The following is a 19,669-nucleotide window of genomic DNA, read 5'->3' as shown; positions in this document are numbered from 1 at the left end:
GTTTTCCTGTTTATCTTGTAAAATGCTGCACAGTTTTTCATGGGTCATGATCCAAGAGACCTTGGATGTAAAAGTTCTAGGGATACCATTGGGGTTTTCCAGGCCCCAGCTACAGAGATTTTAGCCACAATAGAAAAGTTATCAGTTTATCTTTCCTTTTAGAATTTTCACTAACCAGTTTGTTGAGCATAACATAAAGGGGGTCTTTAGGAACCCTAATCCCTGTAACTCTGTATTTTCTCCAAATAGGGTGCAATTTGGGGCACAGCCACCAAGTATGAAGCCTACAGCCTTGCTATCCACAACCCTTAAAACATAATGATGTGGACCCTTGAAAAATAGTGGCCAATCTGGCAAGGACCAAATACCATCATGATAACGCTTTAAAATGAGCTTCCATTAATGAAACATTAAGTAGTCCACAAGAGATCTGTGAGCAACAATGTAACTAAAAGTCCAGGAAGGTAAAACCGATGTTCTTTTTCCCATTCCAACATAGACGGTCATTTTGAGGGAGGACCCAGTAGCATAAAATAGATTACAGAAATGCCACTCCCTCAACCTGTAGCTTGATAACACCACGTTTCATAGGGAGTATAAAAGGGGCAGTTAGTATGAGTGGAGGTTAGAGAGAAAAGAAAATTACGAATTTGTTGTAAATGAGAACATTTGTCGTAAGGCATATGTAACTTCTCCTTACAATAAGCTAGGGTCAGTGGTCTGTGAGCCTTACAATATTGTCCGATTCTGCATAATCCTTTATGAACCCACCTTTTAAAAGCTTGTGGAAAAGTGCCCGGGGGAAAGCAAGGGTTCCTAAGTAATGGGGCCACGGGGTTGTGATGGGAGGAGCGCGCATATATTCTAATCAATCTATCCCATAATGCCAGAGAATGAGATAATGTTGGAGCTCCAAGTCCATGGGTGCTGTTTAGGAGTAAGCTATTTCATTAACCAGTTGACATCCGGGGTGTTAAACCCCCTTCCCATCCAGGCCATTTTTCAGTATTCAGCGCTGCGGTACTTTGACTGACATTTATTCCGTCATGCAGCGCTGTACTGAAATGAATTTTATACCCTTTTTTGGGGACAGATAGAGCTTTCTTTTGGTGGTATTTATTCACCACTGGGGGTTTTATTTTTTTACTATATTAAGGAAAAATCACCGAAATTAAAAAAACCAAAACAGTTTCCCCTATATTAAATGATAAAACATTTATTATTACCCAATTTTTTGGTAAAATATAAAAGACGGGGTCACGTCGGGTAAAAAGACACCAAACATGTCAAGCCTTAAAATTGCGTGCGCGCGCAAAACCTCAAAAAAAGAAAATACCCAAAATTGGCCATAGGCGACGCTTTAAAAGCTGTTACCGCTCATCAGTTTAGTGTTATCAGTGATTGATGGCCCTAAAATGATTGCTCTCACTGCGACGTTCGCGGCGATATGTAACATGTGTAGCGCAATTGTAATTTTTGCGCGCTGGGGCACCGGACGCGTATTTACGTTTATAGGCGCGTAAACGTGGGGGTGGGGGAGTTAAACATTTTGGGGGGGTTTTTCCCCCTTTTTTTATATGTGGCTTTTATTTTATTTTATTTTTTTATGTGTTACTTTTCTTTTTTTTTATTTATATTTTTTTTTTTGCACTTATTGTTATTGCTATTATATAGGGGGATAACAACCCCCTATATAATAGCAAAGGCACACTGACAGGTCCTCTTTATGGAGACATTAGGGGTCTCTAGGACCCCTAAAGTCACCTGTGGACCCCAAAAGAAGCTGATGAAGGGGGTGCTGCGGACGCAAACGAGCACATATAGGTGATCGGCGGGCTATGGACCCGCTGATCGCCTATATGTGAAACACCCGGTACCGGGTGTTCGCATTGGACGGGTCTTTTCTGCCTGTGCGTGCCCGCTAGGGGGCGCGCGAGCAGAAAAAAAATGCCGTCTGGCGACGGCAACCCGCCAATGCAGCAGTGCCGTCCGTCCGTTTTTCTACTACGGGCGGACGGCAAGAGGTTAAGTCAGTGGGCATATTAGATACTGAAATTGATTCCATGAACACCCACTCCGATAGATTCCCCTTGAGTGTAGGCAGCGGACAACTCCGCTAACTGGGCCTCTTGACAAATTTGTGACTCCCAGATCTCCAACTTGTTTTGTCTTCAAGAGGACTGAGCTCGCCAATCTGGGTTGCTTCCCCCCCAAGATAAATTACATAATCCTGGTTTGGAGCTTATTCAAATCTCCCCCCCCCCATCTGTCCAAATCTGCTATCGATTGTTTAAACAGTGTGGGGTAATTAGCTTGGTATAGCTGAGACAAAGTGGGTGTAAGTTTTTAATACCAAAGTAGGGCAAACAATTAACACACCATGAAAAAAAGGAAGTGTTTTGACAGATTTTGCCATAACGCAACCGATATAGAACCATTGATTTGCAGGCCTGAAATGTCGGACACCGCCTGTAACATACCAAGGACATTAGGAAGTGAACTTAAAGGTGAAGGTAGGGATCATAATATATCAGCAAAAAGCGCACATTTATGTTCCTTTGTCCAACAATGGACACATTTTAACCTCCACACTCTCTCTAATGGGATTGCCAAGGGCTCAATAATTAAAGCAAAAAGAAGTGAGAGTGGACACCCTTGGATTGTTCCTTTTTATACATTTTAAAGGGTTCAGATAAATAGCCCTGCATGTGAATCAATGCTGTAGGCTCAGACTAGAGACTGCATAAGATTGGTAAAAAGGAGGGACCAAAGCCCCATGAGTCGGAGTCCGTAAACCTTAGACAAGTAGGCAGGGTATGCCTCAGGCTGACCGTCATTCTCTGTAAACTAGCCTGAGGCAGACCATCACACATGCCTGCAGCTTTTGGACATCAAGGCATTAGGTACAGGAGCAGCAGGCTGGGGTTTGGGGTTTATATACAGTTTTTTTATTATAATGAATGGAACGGCTATTTAATATACAAGCTTTTTCTATTTCTACCATTTCTATTTCCCTGTATAAATCATAAAATCACTCATAGAAAAGATTGCCGACATCTTTAATGAAAAGAGACCGGAGAGGCAACATTATTAGACTTGCATTGATTTGTAAATGTTGGGAAATTAATTCTTCTGAAATAGAAAATGTATTTTAGTTGATAGGGATGTCTGTCTGTCAAGGCTTGAAGTAAGCAAGTAAAAGCTTACCATGTGGTTTATTATATTAGGCTGTTCTAGAACAATTGCAGATCAATCATTTAAGAGTTACACTGAAGAACAGACCAGATTTTCTTTAGTTGAGGCAAACAGTGGTTCATGTTTACCCCCTTATTGGGCTGCTGCATCTGTTTTCTATGCTAAGTGTAGGTTTAGTGAATGAAGAAGAGATTGTGTTCTAATTCAGATTTTTTTTTTTCTCTTCTTTCAATTAGTTGTCGTCATCCTCTAGTTTTAAATCTGGTCCTACAACCAGGAATTTACCAACTGTCTCCTCAACTCCAGATGTTAATGTGAGCAATGCTGCAGCCATTCCAAGCATGCCAGACCCTGAAGACTCTTCTTCAGTGGATAATGAGGTACACACATTTCTAAAGCTTTTCTCTTTTAGATACATATTTTATTTTTGTAATGCCATTTTGTGAAATCTAAATTCCAGATTATATCTATCTCTCCCTGGTGCCCAACCTTTTCAGCAGACAGTGGTCTGTGTTTTCCTTACTTAGGTGTTTACTCAGTGAAGGCCCTTAGACTATATTTTCGGAGCCATTTGGCTCCGTTTGTTTTATTATTTTTCACACTTAATTTTTTTTTTTGCTCACCTTTTTGTCTCTTGTGTTTTTTCCCCCCTTCAGATCTGTTATAATGGATCTTGTAACAGGAATATCAAATGTGCCCCAAGTAATTTGTAGGAGGGCTGTAAGGATTACATATGTGGAAGTATTTATTTGTAAAGGAGCTGCAAATAGCAGGGATCTTTAGCAGTTTTATGTAATGTGCCTCCAATCTTACGGGGGAGGGGGAGATGGATGGGGGTGATTGTCACTATCGGCTTCGTGTGGGCTTGGGTGAGCTCCTCCAAACTGAGTTTGCCCTAAGCCCATGCACATTACTAGTCCTCAGTCTCCAACAACTTCTATAGCGTGTTCATAATCTCTGATTATTCCTTTTAGCGTGCCTATGTTCTCTGACCGTAGTTTGTAGCATTAAAGTCACTCAATATTATGCGTGGCCCCTTGGTAAAAATCTATCTATCGATCCTTTATTTTGGCCGAGGATTTGAATGAATTCCCTGAAAAACCCTTTTTAATAGGTGTGGTCAGAGATCCGCAGGCACCAAATTTTAAGGGAAGATTTGCGACAAAGAAGGAAACAGCTGGAGTCTTTGATGGCTGAACATCAGCGGAGGCAAGGAGTCACAGAAACCACCTCTGCTGGCTCTATAAGAAGTGATGACTCTGAAGCACAAGGCCTTCATCACCAAAGCAGAACTGAAAAGTAAGTCAGTGGAAATTGAACCTGTTAGGTCCTAAAGTGTGTAAACTTAACAAGACAGCTAACAGCCAGGTTCCTGTTATGTTGATGCCCAATTGAGACTCTGGCATTTGTGTGCTGAGTGGAAGAGTTGGTTTTAAAGGTGCCCAAACACTCTGCGATTATCGTCTGAAAATGGAACATGAACTTGGTTTCGAACTATAATCGATCAGTTAATGGGGACCCAACGATTTTAATTACTGTACTGCTGGCTGAATTTCCTCGATCGGTCAGGCTTGAAAGCTTTTTTTCGAATCCAACGAAAATCGATGGATTAGTGGCATTTTCGTACGAAAAAAAACGCTGCACATGCAAAAATAGAAAATGCGTTCTGTCCGACAAAATTCGGTGAGTTAGTATTGCTAACAAATGATTTTCGAAATTGATATTGGACTATACATGATGGGGTATTCGAGTGGAAATCGAAGGGGGGTTCAATGACGGGATGAAAGAAATCGAATGATTTTTGCAGAGTGCATGGCCAGCTTTAGTATCAACTTGGGCAGAAGCTCTGTGTACAGTGTGTGCTGGGCATGCATGGGCTCCCTGAACACATAGATCTCAATTATAACACTGGTACTTGGAGGCTTTTGTATTTGTGCAGTTTTTTAATTTCGGTAACACTTCCTTTTAGATCTATTTAAACTGTTTTGTAAGCTTACATATAGATTAGTATCCTGTGAAATAATCTAAAAATAGTAGATTTAATAGGCAAATACAATCTTCTTGGCAATTTTAACATCAAGCAAGTGATGTTTTTGGGAGCCAGCTGAGGGATGTGGCTGGACTCCAGAAGTCACCATGTTCTATTTTAATCAGGTGGCTGAAACAAAAAAAAAACTATTAGAATATATATTTTTACATTTAAAGGAGAACTATGAGGTGAGTGCTTCTCACTCACCTCATAGTTCTAGCCGACCTGTGACAATGAGACTGTCACAGGTCGGCTCAGTAGATCGGGAGGTGAGCGAACACATACCGGCGTTCTCTCACCTCTCGATCCTGTCACGGCTCTCTGCCGTGACAGGGGAGGGGCTGAATTCTCCCCGCTCCGATCCGCCAGCGCTGACTGGCTGAACGGACGGGGAAGGGGCGGGTACAGCTGGCTCTGCCTCTAGATAGGCAGAGCCAGCTGTCAGTCACGCAGCTGGGTGGATCCCGGCACAATTGTCGGGATCCGCTTCTGCTGTGGCGTCTCAGTATACCGTGAGCAGCAGCTCGCGGTATACTGAGCTTTGGGTGACGGGAGGACGCTAGTTTGTGTCCTCCCATTACCCTAAGGAGAACTATGGGGAAAAGCCTTAACCCCATAGTTCTCCTTTAAATAATCTCATACTCACTAATGAGTTGCCAGTACATACTAGTATTCTAGTTTACCACAAAACATTGTCAGGTTTACCAGTATTACCTGTATTTAAATTTTTTTTTTTTTGTTAGAACTATGGCCACTTGGGGAGGATCCACCCAGTGTGCCCTTGATGAGGATGATGAAGATGATGGCTGCATTTCAGATGTAAATCAGGTGGAAGATGAGGATGAGGATGAGGAAGAGCATGAGGAGACATTCCGTGAAAATATCACTTATCCTCAGAACAGTATAAATCAGAGTGCCTGCACTGGAAAGAACAGTAAACAGGGGTACACTCAGATTTCTTTTGCTGTGCCCAATTAAATGAACTCCAGGATTTGTTTTACTAACCCTTGCAGTGGTGCTGCCCCTGCACTGCAAAGGTTAAGTCCTCGTTTGTGTCTAGGTTAAAAAAAAAAAAAAGTTACTCTTCCGATGCTCTGAGCCAGCTTCTTCTTAGACCAGTCCTTCCAACGTCTCTCCCCCTCCTCTGCAGCAGTCTTAGGTCCTGTAAATCCTCAACATCCTCACGTCTATACACAGTGTATGCTGCTGCTGCCAATGGTACTGTGGAGGAGACAGGCTGGAGGTAGCTCGCCATCTCGGAGCTTCGGGTGAGTATATCTTTTTATTTTTCTCGCTAGACACAAACGAGAACTTAACCTTTGCAGTGAGGGGTACTTCTAATTTATTTTAAAGCTGATTGATCCTCTTCCTTTATGAAGAACATGTCTCATGCTTGAATACTCCCTGTGTACCTGTCCTTGTGACTTCCTACCTGTCAGGGGGATCACAGTGGATTTATGAAACAGAGGCGATTAGGCACATGCACATTTTTCACCAATCCATGTACTTGACCTGTTAGGCAGACTGTCTTTATACTTAGCAGCTCTTCCCAATGAATCCTGCAGTCTGCCCGAGTGTGCACAAGCCACAAAATTCCTCCCCAGCCACCAATATTTTCATGACCCATGTGCTGCATTTTTCCGAATTAGTGTGCTTTTTGACATCTGAGTTTTCTAGCAAATTTATTTAAGATTTTTTTGAGTTGTCTAAATAATTTACATGTATGACATGATTTGTAAATATGAATTGTTTTACATTATTCTTGTTCATAGTTGGAATAGTCAGCATCCATATGCAGTTGATGGTAATTACAGGCCCTCACCCAGTACAAAACAGCAGCAGCAGAATATTAGCATGCGGAGGCAAGAAAACCTACGATGGGTGTCTGAGCTTTCCCAAGTGGAAGAAAAACAAGTTTGGCAGGAGCAAATAGACCAGATTAAGAGACAGCTTGAGTTCAGCACAAATATGTGCCAGACGTTAATGAGGGATCAACAGGTAAGTTCTCTGATGACCTATGTTAAGTCCTGTTCACTCAGATTTAATATTTCTTCCTTCAGAAATTAAACTAAAACTAACAATAAAAATGGCTAGAGGCTGGTAGTGGATCTGGCTACCAAACGACTATTGTTTCAAATTGTGGCAGGAACATAGTCATGGCCAAAAATATTTGCACCCCTGCATTTCTGTCAGATAATGCACCACTTCGTGCAGAAAATTGTTGCAATTACAAATGTTTAGGCATTCTCATGTTTGTTTATTTTGTTTGTATTGGTATGACACAAAGTGGAGGAAAAAAAAGCCAAATCTGACACATTCCACGCAAAACTCAAAGAATGGACTGGACAAAATTGCTGGCACTTTCTCCAAATTGCAAGAAATAATTGCATTCCAAGTTTTTGTGGAAAAGCATGGACATTCTCAAGGTTACAGGTCCATCTCCAGAGATCTTAATGTTCCTATGTCCACTGTGCGCAACATTGTCAAGAAGTTTACAGTCCATGGCAATGTGGCAAATCTCACTAGACGTGGATGAAATAGAACAATGCATCAAAGATTGCAAGGAAGGATTGTTCGAATGGTGGATAAAGACCCTCGATCAGCTTCCAGACAAATTCAAGCTGACCTTCAGGCACAGGGTACAACTGTGTCGGCTCACACTATACATCGCCATCGGAATGAAAAGGGATGCTATGGTAGGAAACACAGGAGGACCCCACTGCTGACACAGAAACATAAAAAAGCCAGATTGGAATTTGCCAAAACTTACCTGAGGAAGCCAAAATCCTTTTGGGAGAATATGCTATGGACAGACAAAACAAAATTACAGCTTTTTGGTGAAGCCCATCATTCTACTGTTTTCAGAAAAAGAAATGAGGCCTTTAAAGAAAAAATACAGTCCCTACAGTCAAACATGGTGGAGGTTCACTGATGTTTTGTGGTTGCTTTAATGCTTCAGGCACTGGATGTCTTGACTGTGTGCATGGCATTATAAAATCTGAAGACTACCAAAGACTTCTGGGGTGCAATGTAGGGTCAGTGTCAGAAAGTTGGGTCTCTGTCAGAGGTCATGGGTCTTACAGCAGGACAGTGACCCAAAGCACCCATAAATGGTTTCAGACAATGCGCTGGAGAGTGCTGGACTGGCCAGCAATGAGTCCCGATCCACATTCCATAGAGCAATCTCAAAACAGCAGTTGGGTAAAGGATCCCTTCCAATATCGGAGATCGGGAGCACTTGGCGAAAGAGGAGTGGTCCATAATTCCTGTAGAGAGGTGTAAGAAGCTCATTGATGGTTACAGGAAGTGATTGATTTCAGTTATTGTTTCCAAGGGCTGTGCTACCAAATATTAATTGTGGGTGCCAATCATTTTGTTCAGTCAATTTTTTGATTTTTTTTTTTTTGCATGGAATGTGTCAGATTTGACTTTTTTTTTTTTTTCTCTCCACTTTTGTTTGTAATGGTATGACACAAAAAAAGAAACATGAGAATGCCTAAACATTTGCAGCAATTTTGTGCATGAAGTGGTGCATTATCTGACAGAAATGCAGGGGTGCCAATATTTTTGGCCATGGCTGCATGTGTATCTATTGCATTACTGTGGAATTCCTGTAAAAGGAAAAGCATGTGGTAACCAATAGACATAATGTATGCATAGTGTTGCACTGTCCTGGGAGTTTGGAAGCCTGTGCTCACACTGCATTTGATCCAGAACATCATCCAATGCCTATGTTCTGAGGCACCAATCTGTCTGTGGCTGGGAAGCTCTCCCAGTGTAGGATTGGAGGGTTGAAGCCATACAAAGTGATAGGCAGCTGTGGCCTTCTTTTTACTACAGTATGATAGGAGTTGCAAATAGCATATGGAGTCCACAGAACATGCTTGCAAATAAGTACTCCCCCCTAGAAGACCGTGCACTAAAAAGATCTCCTCCATTCATATACTCCCAGGTCTCTTTTTGTTGAATCCACAGCAGCATCTTTTTGTTCTCATTTTTGCTGCTGTATAAATAGTATTGTGTATTACGCTGCTGAATGGTTAAACCTGGATCTTTGGCCTAGTTCTCTTTGCAAGACATGATTAATCATCAAATCTACCAACCTAGGAGTTTCAAAGAAGAGTGCTCCGGCATCATTATCTGTCCATATCTGTTCTTTCCTCAAGAACATGGGTGACGTAATGGGTTTCCGTTAACTTGTTGACATCTATAGACCTGTTCTCACTGGCCATGACCTGTTAGCTGTCCCTTAGGGGCTGGTAAAGTTGGATCTGGCATTGATCCCAAGGTGTCTGCTAGGTCCTGCCCGCTAAATTAGAACCCCACCTGGTGCTCCTCTCGCCTGACCAGCTCGCTGCTGACTCATCCCTGCTCCTGACTGGCCGCTGCGTGTTTTTTTTTTCTTACTTACCTCGCCGAGCGTTGCGTCACTGCTGCTCCGGTGGGCGGCGCTCCGAGCGGGGTCATCTGGCAGTCTCCGGCCACCTAAATTAGGACCCGGAGACTGCCAGATGACCCCGCTCGGAGCGCCGCCCACCGGAGCAGCAGTGACGCTCGGCGAGGTAAGAAAAGAAAAAAAAACATAGCGCAAGCTTCGGCGCTAGGCTTCGGGGCATTTTGACAAGTACAAGTTCTTGTCAAAATGCCCTGTATCGGGCCCGATTCCGATGCTAGCATCGGTATCGGGACATCCCTAGTGTCTGCGCTGTCATTTTTAGCCACTTATGATCTTCTAACTGCATATATTATGTGTGAGGCACACATAATATATGCAGTTAGAATATATCCTCTTTTGGTGGTATAATGGATCATTATCCAGATGTGTCCTGTCAGCCTTCTATAAGTAATTTCTTACTATGCTGGCACTTACGGTGGTAAGTTATTTGTTTTGTTTTTTTAAACAATAAATTCCTGAACGGGGAAAATATTTTTTTTAGAATGCACCTTAAAAATTCTGTTTTTTGATTTTTAGATGTGTAAGATTGTTGGAAGTTTTTGGGCATGGTCCAAACTGGTATTTACTGTTTGTTTTTGTTTTTTTTTTAGTCTCTTCACTACTTCCTCCAAAGCATGTTTACAAACCCATACAACTTGATGCCCAGTAACTTGGGAACGTCACAAGTCCCCGTTATCATGCAACAGCTGAACCAATGTTTTACACAGCTTAACTGGCAACAGAACAATGTTCTCAGGTATGGACCAACTTTATTCGTATTCTTTCCTTTTTAATGTTTGAGATTCAGCTATAAAGTTTTCCCACAAATGTATTAATATCATCTTTATTTTAGGTTATTCAGTACCTGGGTTATATCTCAAAATAGGGTGTAAGCAGTAAAGTGTAGTTCTCCTGATGTTATTCAATAATATCTAACCAGTTAAGGACCTAGTTTTCCAAACGCTCTGTAGACTCTGATTCCATCTCTGGCTGCAATCAATACCAGCCTAGGGTGCAGGCCATAGTATGCTCTTCTCAAACCAATCCTCAGAAATCGGCCGCAGAAAACAGACATGGATAAAATCCAAGATTTATTGTAAGAAGTCAAAAATCAAATCCAATGTTCAATGTGTAAAGTATACACCATCATAGATCTCTCCCACACCAACCCCTCCTGCGTGTTTTACCACCTCGGCTTAATCATACAGGTCATGATTAAGCCCAAGTGGTGAAACGCGTGAGGTGTTGGTGTGGGAGAGATATATGATGGTGTATACTTTACACCGATTTCTGAGGATTGATTTGAGAAGCATAGAGATGGAATCAGAGTTAAGGATCAATTTAAGGACCTAGGTCTTACCCTCATACATACAGTTTTTCTCCACTTGGGCATTTCCTTTCAGCCACCAACCAAATTTAAATGTTCAGAGTAAGTCTGATGCACATTGGATGTTGATCAGAAGAAGCTGCAGGTCTTAGTAAGAACACATTGATACATAAGGTTTTACCTTCCTGCGGAATCCGCTGGTGCCCTGAGCACTGCCACTGATCTCCTATTTTAGGGTGGCTCCTTTGCCTTGCAAAGTTTCTATGGAGTCACCCTTGTGTGTGCTAGTAAACTGTGTGTGTCTCCACAAACCTAACAAGGCAAGGCATTTCCCTTCTCCTCTTCCCCATGCTAGTGGATGGACAGCTGATGGAAACTACTCTGTCTCTGTGAAAGCAGAATTGAGAGATTTGGAGCCATTTCTTCTGAAACATGATGACAAAGTGCTTGGGCAGGAATTTTAAGCAAAGTTTTGCTGGGCAATGTATATTTGTTTGATTGCCATTCATAATTGAAAAAAGATTGAGAGTTAAATACTTCTTTAAGATCACATACATGTGACACTTTAACTGTACATACTTTGTACAATTGACTTTATATTTACCAAAACTGGTATATGAGGACCTATTTAAGCTATCCAATCAATCTGTGTCCAGTTAGGCAGGCCCTTGCACTACATAGTTGTTGATCGAACTAAAGGAGAATTTACAGTTGGATTGTAACATGTATTTTTAGCTTAATACCTCATCTTGAGTATTTGATTTGGACACCAAGTCACAAAAAGATCCCCTAGATATGGTGCAGAGCAGGAAAACTAAATTAATATAAAGATCAGAGGAACTCTGCTGGAAAGATAGTTTGGGAGAGATGTATTTACACTGGAACAGAGGTACTTAAGGGGGATTTAATAGCTTTGTATAAATATATGAATAAGACATACAGAAAACTCAGACTCTAAGGTCCCTTATGGCTGATGGGAAAGAGATGTAAACATAAGTTGCAAAATGTACTTATTCATGAAACCATGAAAGTGCTAAATCCTTATTCACAAAAAGCTGATTTTGCCAGACAGTAAATCTGTTTCTAGAAGTGAAACCTTTCATGGTTATTCAAGTAAATCAAGAGAATGATCTGGCTTTTTTTACACACTTATTTGATGGTTTGCCACTGTATATAATTGTCTCACATTGGTGTATTGTTGTCAGTGTGTTTGCCTGATAGAGACCATGTTCGGTTCCTGGTAAAACCGCACACAGCCCTGTATAATTGCTGTAAAATTATGGATTGATGGGACCTGTAGTCTTCTATTGCTGGTTGCCATTCTACATTGCTGATAATTATAAAGAAACTGCCCTAAAATCACCCGTCTGTGCTGTTTAAGAAAAAATGAAAAAAATGTCACATGTCCCTTTTAAGAAAGAAGTATCGGTAATTGGTATCGGCAAGTACCTGAGGGAAAGTATTTGTACTTGGTCTTAAAAAAGTGGTATTGGGACATCCCTAGCTACAACCATGAATATTATAGTACAGACGAGAGAGGGGAAGCCTTTGGAAATTCTAAACTGTGTCATTTTTCTGAAATATGATTTTTAAATGCCATGAAATGACTAACCTTTTCTTTGCAAATAGCAATATTTTTTGCTCATAGTGCAGAGATGTCACACTGTTTGGCTTGTCCTAGTTTTGTGCACACTATGGTGTCCTGATCAGCTTTCACCAAAATTATGCTTTTTAATTTTTTGTTTGCGATTAGTGTGCTATGTATAAAATGGCCATTTATCTTTCTAGGCTTAAGCAGATGCTAAGTGATGTAATGCGCCAGCAGCAGCAGGAGCCCATGCAGCAAAACAGCCAGCAAAGGACGCCTCAAGAGAGCGGTGCAGCACCTCCTAATGTGTTTGATCAGTTTGGCTGCATCCCCCCACCTATGAATGTGTTCAGCATGCCTCCTTTTGGGAACTTCCCTAATATGATGCCAGGTACATAAGCTTTAATGGTTATCTGTAGTGTTTTTAAAGGGTAATTGAGTTCTTGGGTAATTTGGTCCTGTTGTTTTGTAGTAGACAAAATGTTGCAATGCATTGGAATATGCAAACAGAGAATTGTCAGCATTATCTTTTTATCACATTCAGGTTTTTTTATACTTTTATTTTCCAGAGCATTTTATTAGAATATGTATAATGCAAGGTAACCAAGTTATGAGTTATTAAACTTTTTAGAACCAGGATAAATATGGACCTTGGATAAATATTTAGGATGTAAAAGTCCTCCCCAGGATAAAGTGACCCTACATTTCTGCTCCTATTTGTACAGTATTAGTAAAATGTTAGTTTTGCTGCACCAGGGCCACACAACAGCCAGCTTATAATATGCAAAACAGCTTCTAGAGGGGCCTCAACACTTCTGCAAAAATGATTCGTATTGGGGTGACCAGAATTGAAATTTATGGTTACAAATATGAACACTGTGTTTAGAGTGGGGTCAAGATGGCCTTTAAAGAAATGCTCGCCATCCCCACTTGTAACATGGAGGTGGATCTTTGCATTTTTGGGGCTGTGTGAGCTACACAATGGTGTCCTTAGCTTAATCGCCACCTAGTGAGGAGGCAGGTTGCTGGTGCTCATGTTCGGGGGGTTGGCTCTTGGTGGTCCTGTTCGGGGGTGGGTGGCACACCATCAGTTCTGGCCGCTATCCCGCCCAGCTCACTGACGTCACTGGTTGCCAGTAGCTGGCCGGGCCCCCAGCCAGACTGGCCTGCTCAGCTCCTGGCAACCAGTTGCCAGCCAGAGCATCACAGGTTGCTAAGAGCATGCCACTTTTAGCTGAACTAACTAAAAGGTGAAGCTGATTGGCTACTATGGGGAACTGCTGCATATTCTGTCTGCACCAATTTGTATACCTTTTCCCCAATTTTTGTTTATTTTTGTATCATCAACTTTCAGTTGTGTCTCTCCATGCTTTTCTCTGAAGCTTGCCTGTTCATTCTGATACAGGTGTGAACTTTAATCCAGTTTTTCCACCTGGAATTGGAGACTTGGCTCGGACCTCCACCTCTCATACTGATGTGCCTCTTCAGTCTCATGATCCGAACACTTCAGGGAAGACAGAGTACATGGCTTTTCCAAAGCCATTTGAAAGTAATTCATCAAGTGCAGCGGACAGACAGAGGTACTCAAGCTAAAAGTAGCACATTTGTCCAAAATGTTTCAACTTCTAGGCATTGTATAATTTGCCATTTAATCCAATTTTAAGAACCTTTGTAAAAAAAAAAAAAAATCCATCTATTTGGTAAACCTTGCAGTAGGTACCATAAGCTGACTGCACTCACCTCCTGGGTTGAAAACCCTATGCTAATACAAATTTGCAAGTATTTGCACTGGTTTCAGCATATGCATTGTGACGGGGTCTGGGCTTTGTAACTAGGCACTGAGTGCTTGAAGTACTGGGGATCATGTGTACCCTATAAGCATGAGGTGATTGATGTCTGTAGGCCACAGGGGAGAATGGAGAAAGTAGGTGCAGCCACAACAGCCTGTGTTTTAGATTTTATTTTCTTCCTATAAAGTTTCTTTACCTGTCATGGGTTGAACAATGCATACAAATGAGGATATCTGTATGTGTGTCTCGTGTTCTTCAGCGTCTTGTTTCCTTTGTTTTGGTCAACTGTAAAGAAAAGAAAAAATGTCATAAACCATTTTTAAAAATGACTAACATTAGTGCCAGTTTTCTAAAAGCCTCATTGAATAGGCTACATGCAGCCATTTATAAGATTCTTTCAGACTTCAGAAAATTGCCTGTGCATTTCTGTCCTATAAATGAATTTATTTTTACAATCATAAATTACATTTCAGAGTTAAGGTGCCCATACACCTTACGAATATCGTCTGATTTTCGTTTGCGATCGCGTATTCGTATGATATTTGCAAGGTTGATGGGCAGTGTACAACCGCAAAAACTGTACAATCGTACGACTTTTGACTTTCCAGCAGGCAAGAAAACCGTTGAATCGTACGAAATTTGCTAGGTTGGTGGGGTTTTCGTACGTCAAAAATCGCACCATTAACGCTGCTGATGCGCAAACGAAAATCCGTTCCGTCAATTAATGAAATTCGTGTAGGTGATTTCACTAACGACCGCTAATTAAACTATTCGATGGTCTGTACATGATAGGGCCGTCATACGAAAAATTTTGTATGATGATTGCAAGGTGCTGGTTGTTGTCAGATAGCTTCATGCTACAATTTTTTATTGTTATATGGGAGGGTGTTAAGTGAACCTGACAAATATTACCCGTGCTTTTACCTTGCTCTTTAACCAGTTGCCGTCCGGCCGTTGTAAAAAAACGGACGGACGGCACTGCAGCATTGGCGGGCGCGCACGGGCAGAAAAGAACCGACTAATGCAAACACCCGTTGCCGGGTGTTTCACATATAGACGATCGGCGGCTCTATAGCCTGCCGATCCTATATAGGTGCTAGTTTTTTCGGCCGCACATCCCCCCCTATATCAGCGGTTCTCAACCTGTGGGTCGGGACCCCCTCGGGGGTCGAATGACAATTTGCCAGGGGTCGCCGGGAGTCAGTGGCATAACAACGGGGGGCCGCCGGGTAGCGATAAGCGGGCTGGCCGGGAGGAGCACAATATTGAAACAGGCAGACCCGGCGGTAATCATGTATTTGAGTGGACCGGGCTTTTGCTGTAATGATCTCAGCTCCGCCCCCTGTGCTGACATCAGTGCCGCTCATCCCACACTGTGTCTCCAGCTGTCCCCCGCCATGTGCCTTCTCTGGAGCCTCACACTACCTCCTCTGGGTCACACTCTGCACTGTGGGAGGAGCCATTCTCTCCTCACTGCCTCCTGGTCCCGAGCTGCAGGTACTAGTATGTATGTATGTGTCATTGTATGTATGTGTGTCATTGTGTGTGTCACTGTGTTTGGCAGTGTGTCATTGTATGTGTGTGTCACTGTGTTTGTAAGTGTGTCATTGTATGTGTGTGTGTGTCACTGTGTTTGTCAGTGTGTCATTGAATGTGTGCGTGTGTCTTGTCACAGTGTTTGTGTATGTGTGTGTGTGTGTCTGTCCCTGTGAGCTTGTAAGCTTCATCAAGTCCTAGTGCCCCCAATGGCATCATTACTACAAGTTCCAGCATTCAGTGGCGTCACAAGGGGGTGCAGCCCGCACCCGGATGCCACCAGTGGAGGCGGTGACACCAATATGACTGAGTCATTTTGGTGTTTTTCCTCTAATAATAAATAATAAAAATAATAGTTAACTCCCCCAACCCCCCACGTTTACGCAGATATAAACGTAAATACGCATCCAGTGCCCCAGCGCGCAAAAACGACAATTGCGCTACACACGTTGCATATCGCTGGGCAATAATAAATGTTTTATCATTTTAATATAGGGGAAACAGTTTTTTTTTTTAGTTTTTTTTTTTTAATTTCGGTAATTTTTCCTTAATATAGTAAAAAATAAAAACCCCCAGTGGTGAATAAATACCACCAAAAGAAAGCTCTATCTGTCCCCAAAAAATGATATAACATTAATTTCAGTACAGCGTTGCATGACGGAATAAATGTCAGTCAAAGTACCGCAGCGCTGAATACTGAAAAATGGCCTGGATGGGAAGGGGGTTTAACACCGCGGATGTCAACTGGTTAAAATAGTTGTAGAAGCCCTGCTGAAAGGGAGGATCACCGCTGAATTCTGCTGAAGATGCCTTTCAGTTTAGATTATAAGTTTCAGGGCATGTGTGTTTTTTCTCCCAAAGCATTAATGAAAGCTTGCACAGTTAAATCAACAGTCTCTAATTACGCTATTTCAGACCACTGCGTTCATGTCCAGTGCTTTAAAAAACATAAAAGTACAATGCATTTTTTGCACTGGAACGCTTGTAAACGCTAGTGAAGTGTTATTCTAATTGTGCTCCTCTTGGATTTTTATAGTGAAGGGGAAAAATAGCCTAAAAAACGGACTGCAACGCAATAAAACCGCGTGTAAACGCACATGCAGAAATGTCTAGTTTTCTTTCAGATCACTAAACTACATATTTCAGTTTTTCTGAAAGGATTTTGGTGGCTGGGGGTGGTGGAGAGATCTTTTTAGTATTTTAAAATATTTAAGGATAACATGAATTTGAAATTGAAGCAAACCTGTCAGCCTCTTATGTTATAAGTGCTGCCTAAGATCAGACATCAGCGGATTTCTGCTGAGGCCTTTGTTAGCCCAAAAAAACTTTGCATGTCTTTTGAGATTTAAAGATGATCTTATACTGCCACTGATGTTTAACTTCTAGCACCACTCCTAAACTAGCTGAGGGGGAGCGTAATAAGGACATCCCATCGGACAGCCAAAGTAAGGATGAAGGGAAGAAAGCCTCCAGTATGGATGTTGCTCATTCAGCATCAGGATGCTCTTTCAAGTATTCAGAAGCAGCACACCGAGCGAAACACTTTGATGACGAATCCATGGACAGTTTAAGCAGCATGCCTGATCCTGGGGATCCAACAACGGTTACTAAAACGTTCAAATCTCGAAAAGCATCAGCCCAAGCCAGCCTGGCTTCAAAAGACAAAACACCAAAAACCAAAAATAAGAAAAGAAAAATTTCTCATCAGAAAAACAGAGGATTGAAGAATCTTGGTAATTTTTGTTTGTTAAAATCTCTACCTTGTTCATTGACCTGTGGTTTTTTTAAAGGGTCAATGGTATTTTAGGTCATGCCATTATGGAATGAGTAAGACTTTGGATTCTTATGTGTTTTGGTTACAGTGAGACCTTCCTGCTAGAATTCCTTATTCTGATCCTGCCCACTTGGGAGTATTGGGTGTTTTCCACTGACTTGTACATGTTCCTGCTACTCCAGCTGCTTTCTGCAGAACAGAAATGAAACCGGGAGAGAGAGACACTCTAATGGCCACAGAAGGTGTGCAGAGGTCACACTATCTGTGATATAAAAGAAATTGTCAGGTGGTTTAACTCTCCGCTTTCAGCTTCTTCCAAAAAAATGAAATATACGTTTTTGGGAACTGACCTTTTTAAGACGGATGTGTATATAATAAAAGTTGAATTTGACTGTAACCCATTCTCAGTCACTCCTTTACTTTTTATGAGGCTAGTCATGTGCTGAAACCATTGTGCAATAATATATCCCATTTGTGTCATTTTGTGCAGATCTCCAAAGTGCCAGTGCCTTCAGCATTGCTGAACCTAAAGAGAGCAGCAACAAGCATGCCCAGACTGAAGAAACCGGTGCAGGTAATGCCATCGCTTCTGAGCACTTGCAAAGACTTAGAAAGGACAGTAAAGCTGCAGACCTTTCTTCAGGTAACTTTTTTGTTTTTAGATTATTCTGCTATAATCCCATTACAAACTTAACCCAAAAACTAGTTACCCGTTTTTTGTTGTACAAGGCATTGCAGCAAATTGCATTACTAGATGAAAGCTTATTATTGTGGGAGTTGATGCTGTTTGGCCATTGGGGCTTTTTTTTCAAAGTGGAAACTAGCTACCTAGGCATAGTAGCACAGGAATATTACTTAAGCTGGCCATACTCTATGTGAACTTCAGCCAATTCTTGATTATCCAGACAAAATTTGTGCCACTGTTTGCACCCTTTCGGCTGGCATCGGTTAATCAGCTGATCGAAGGAGCCAGTTGGTAATTCCTTTAATGAATGTAGCCTGTTTGGATATTCGGTCAGCGGCTGGTTGCCATCCGAATACAATGAAGACAGCAGGAGATTCCTCCATCGATGCTCATAAGTAGGGATGCACCGATATATCGGCCATCAAAACATATTGGCTGCAAATGTTACTTTTGGGAAAATGCAGAAAAATTGCACTTTCACCCGATACAGCGGTGCATCCCTGCTTTCTCTCCTCCCCACTGGGCGCTGTGTCCCAGCGGGTCAGGAAGGAGAGCGAGGTACATACACTCAGCAATCAGTGATTGCTGAGTGTTTGTTTGTAGATAATTGGAGACATAGTATGTTTACTATATCCTCAATCATGAATGGGAAGTGATCTACATCACCTCCTGTTCATTCTTGATTACGGACATGGTAAACACACTATCTCCACATGTTATAAATGAACAGGAACACTCCTTATAGAGGATTTCTGTTCACACACACACAATATTTCCCCAAAGCCCCCAACAGTAAAGTAAAAAATGTAAAATAAAATATAAAAACATTAAACAGTTTATTAAAAAAAAAAATATTTGAAAAAGTTAGAAAAATAAACATTTTTGGTTTCGGCCCAACATTTTTTTTTTTTCATTTTGGTTTCATTTCGGTTTTAACATTTTCATTTGGGTGCACCTCTAATCACAAGTGTTGATGGAGGAATCTGTTATATTTTCTTTGTTCAGCCTGCAGGTTGAATAAAGAAAATATAACAGTGTATGGGCAGCTTTAGAAACACCACCTCCATTGCAGATGATCTCTACAGCCAACCCTAGGATTTGTACCGGCTTCATGTTTGTGTTTTCTGCTATACATTGTGGCTCCTATCTGTCCTGGCTGCAAGATCAATAATGTGATAAGAGCTAGGATCTCTTCAAGCTTGAACAAATTGACTAGGTTAGACCTGGCAGATTCTAGTAACTTCTTTATTGAATGTGTGGCCTTAGTTTGATTTAAAAAAAAAAAAAAGTTCTATTTGTACATATTGTAA

At 41.6% G+C, this 19,669-nt stretch overlaps 1 protein-coding gene across 1 annotated transcript in view; it reads left to right on the top strand.

Moving 5' to 3' along the window:
* The window catches only part of PCM1 (pericentriolar material 1), an 88,655-nt gene that overhangs the window by 44,811 nt on the left and 24,175 nt on the right, over positions 1–19,669 (top strand). The window contains exons 15-23 of the mRNA XM_018554801.1: positions 3,432–3,575; positions 4,310–4,494; positions 5,968–6,168; positions 6,997–7,222; positions 10,271–10,416; positions 12,775–12,965; positions 13,980–14,154; positions 17,287–17,633; positions 18,165–18,317. Coding sequence (XP_018410303.1) covers positions 3,432–3,575; positions 4,310–4,494; positions 5,968–6,168; positions 6,997–7,222; positions 10,271–10,416; positions 12,775–12,965; positions 13,980–14,154; positions 17,287–17,633; positions 18,165–18,317 — 1,768 coding nt within the window. The remainder of the gene's footprint in view (positions 1–3,431; positions 3,576–4,309; positions 4,495–5,967; positions 6,169–6,996; positions 7,223–10,270; positions 10,417–12,774; positions 12,966–13,979; positions 14,155–17,286; positions 17,634–18,164; positions 18,318–19,669) is intronic.

Source organism: Nanorana parkeri, unplaced genomic scaffold (genome assembly GCF_000935625.1).
Source record: "Nanorana parkeri isolate BGI_ZX_2015 unplaced genomic scaffold, ASM93562v1 scaffold174, whole genome shotgun sequence".
Lineage (NCBI taxonomy): Eukaryota > Metazoa > Chordata > Amphibia > Anura > Dicroglossidae > Nanorana > Nanorana parkeri.
Note: the sequence above shows the minus strand (reverse complement) of the source record. Positions and strands in the feature narration are given on the sequence as shown.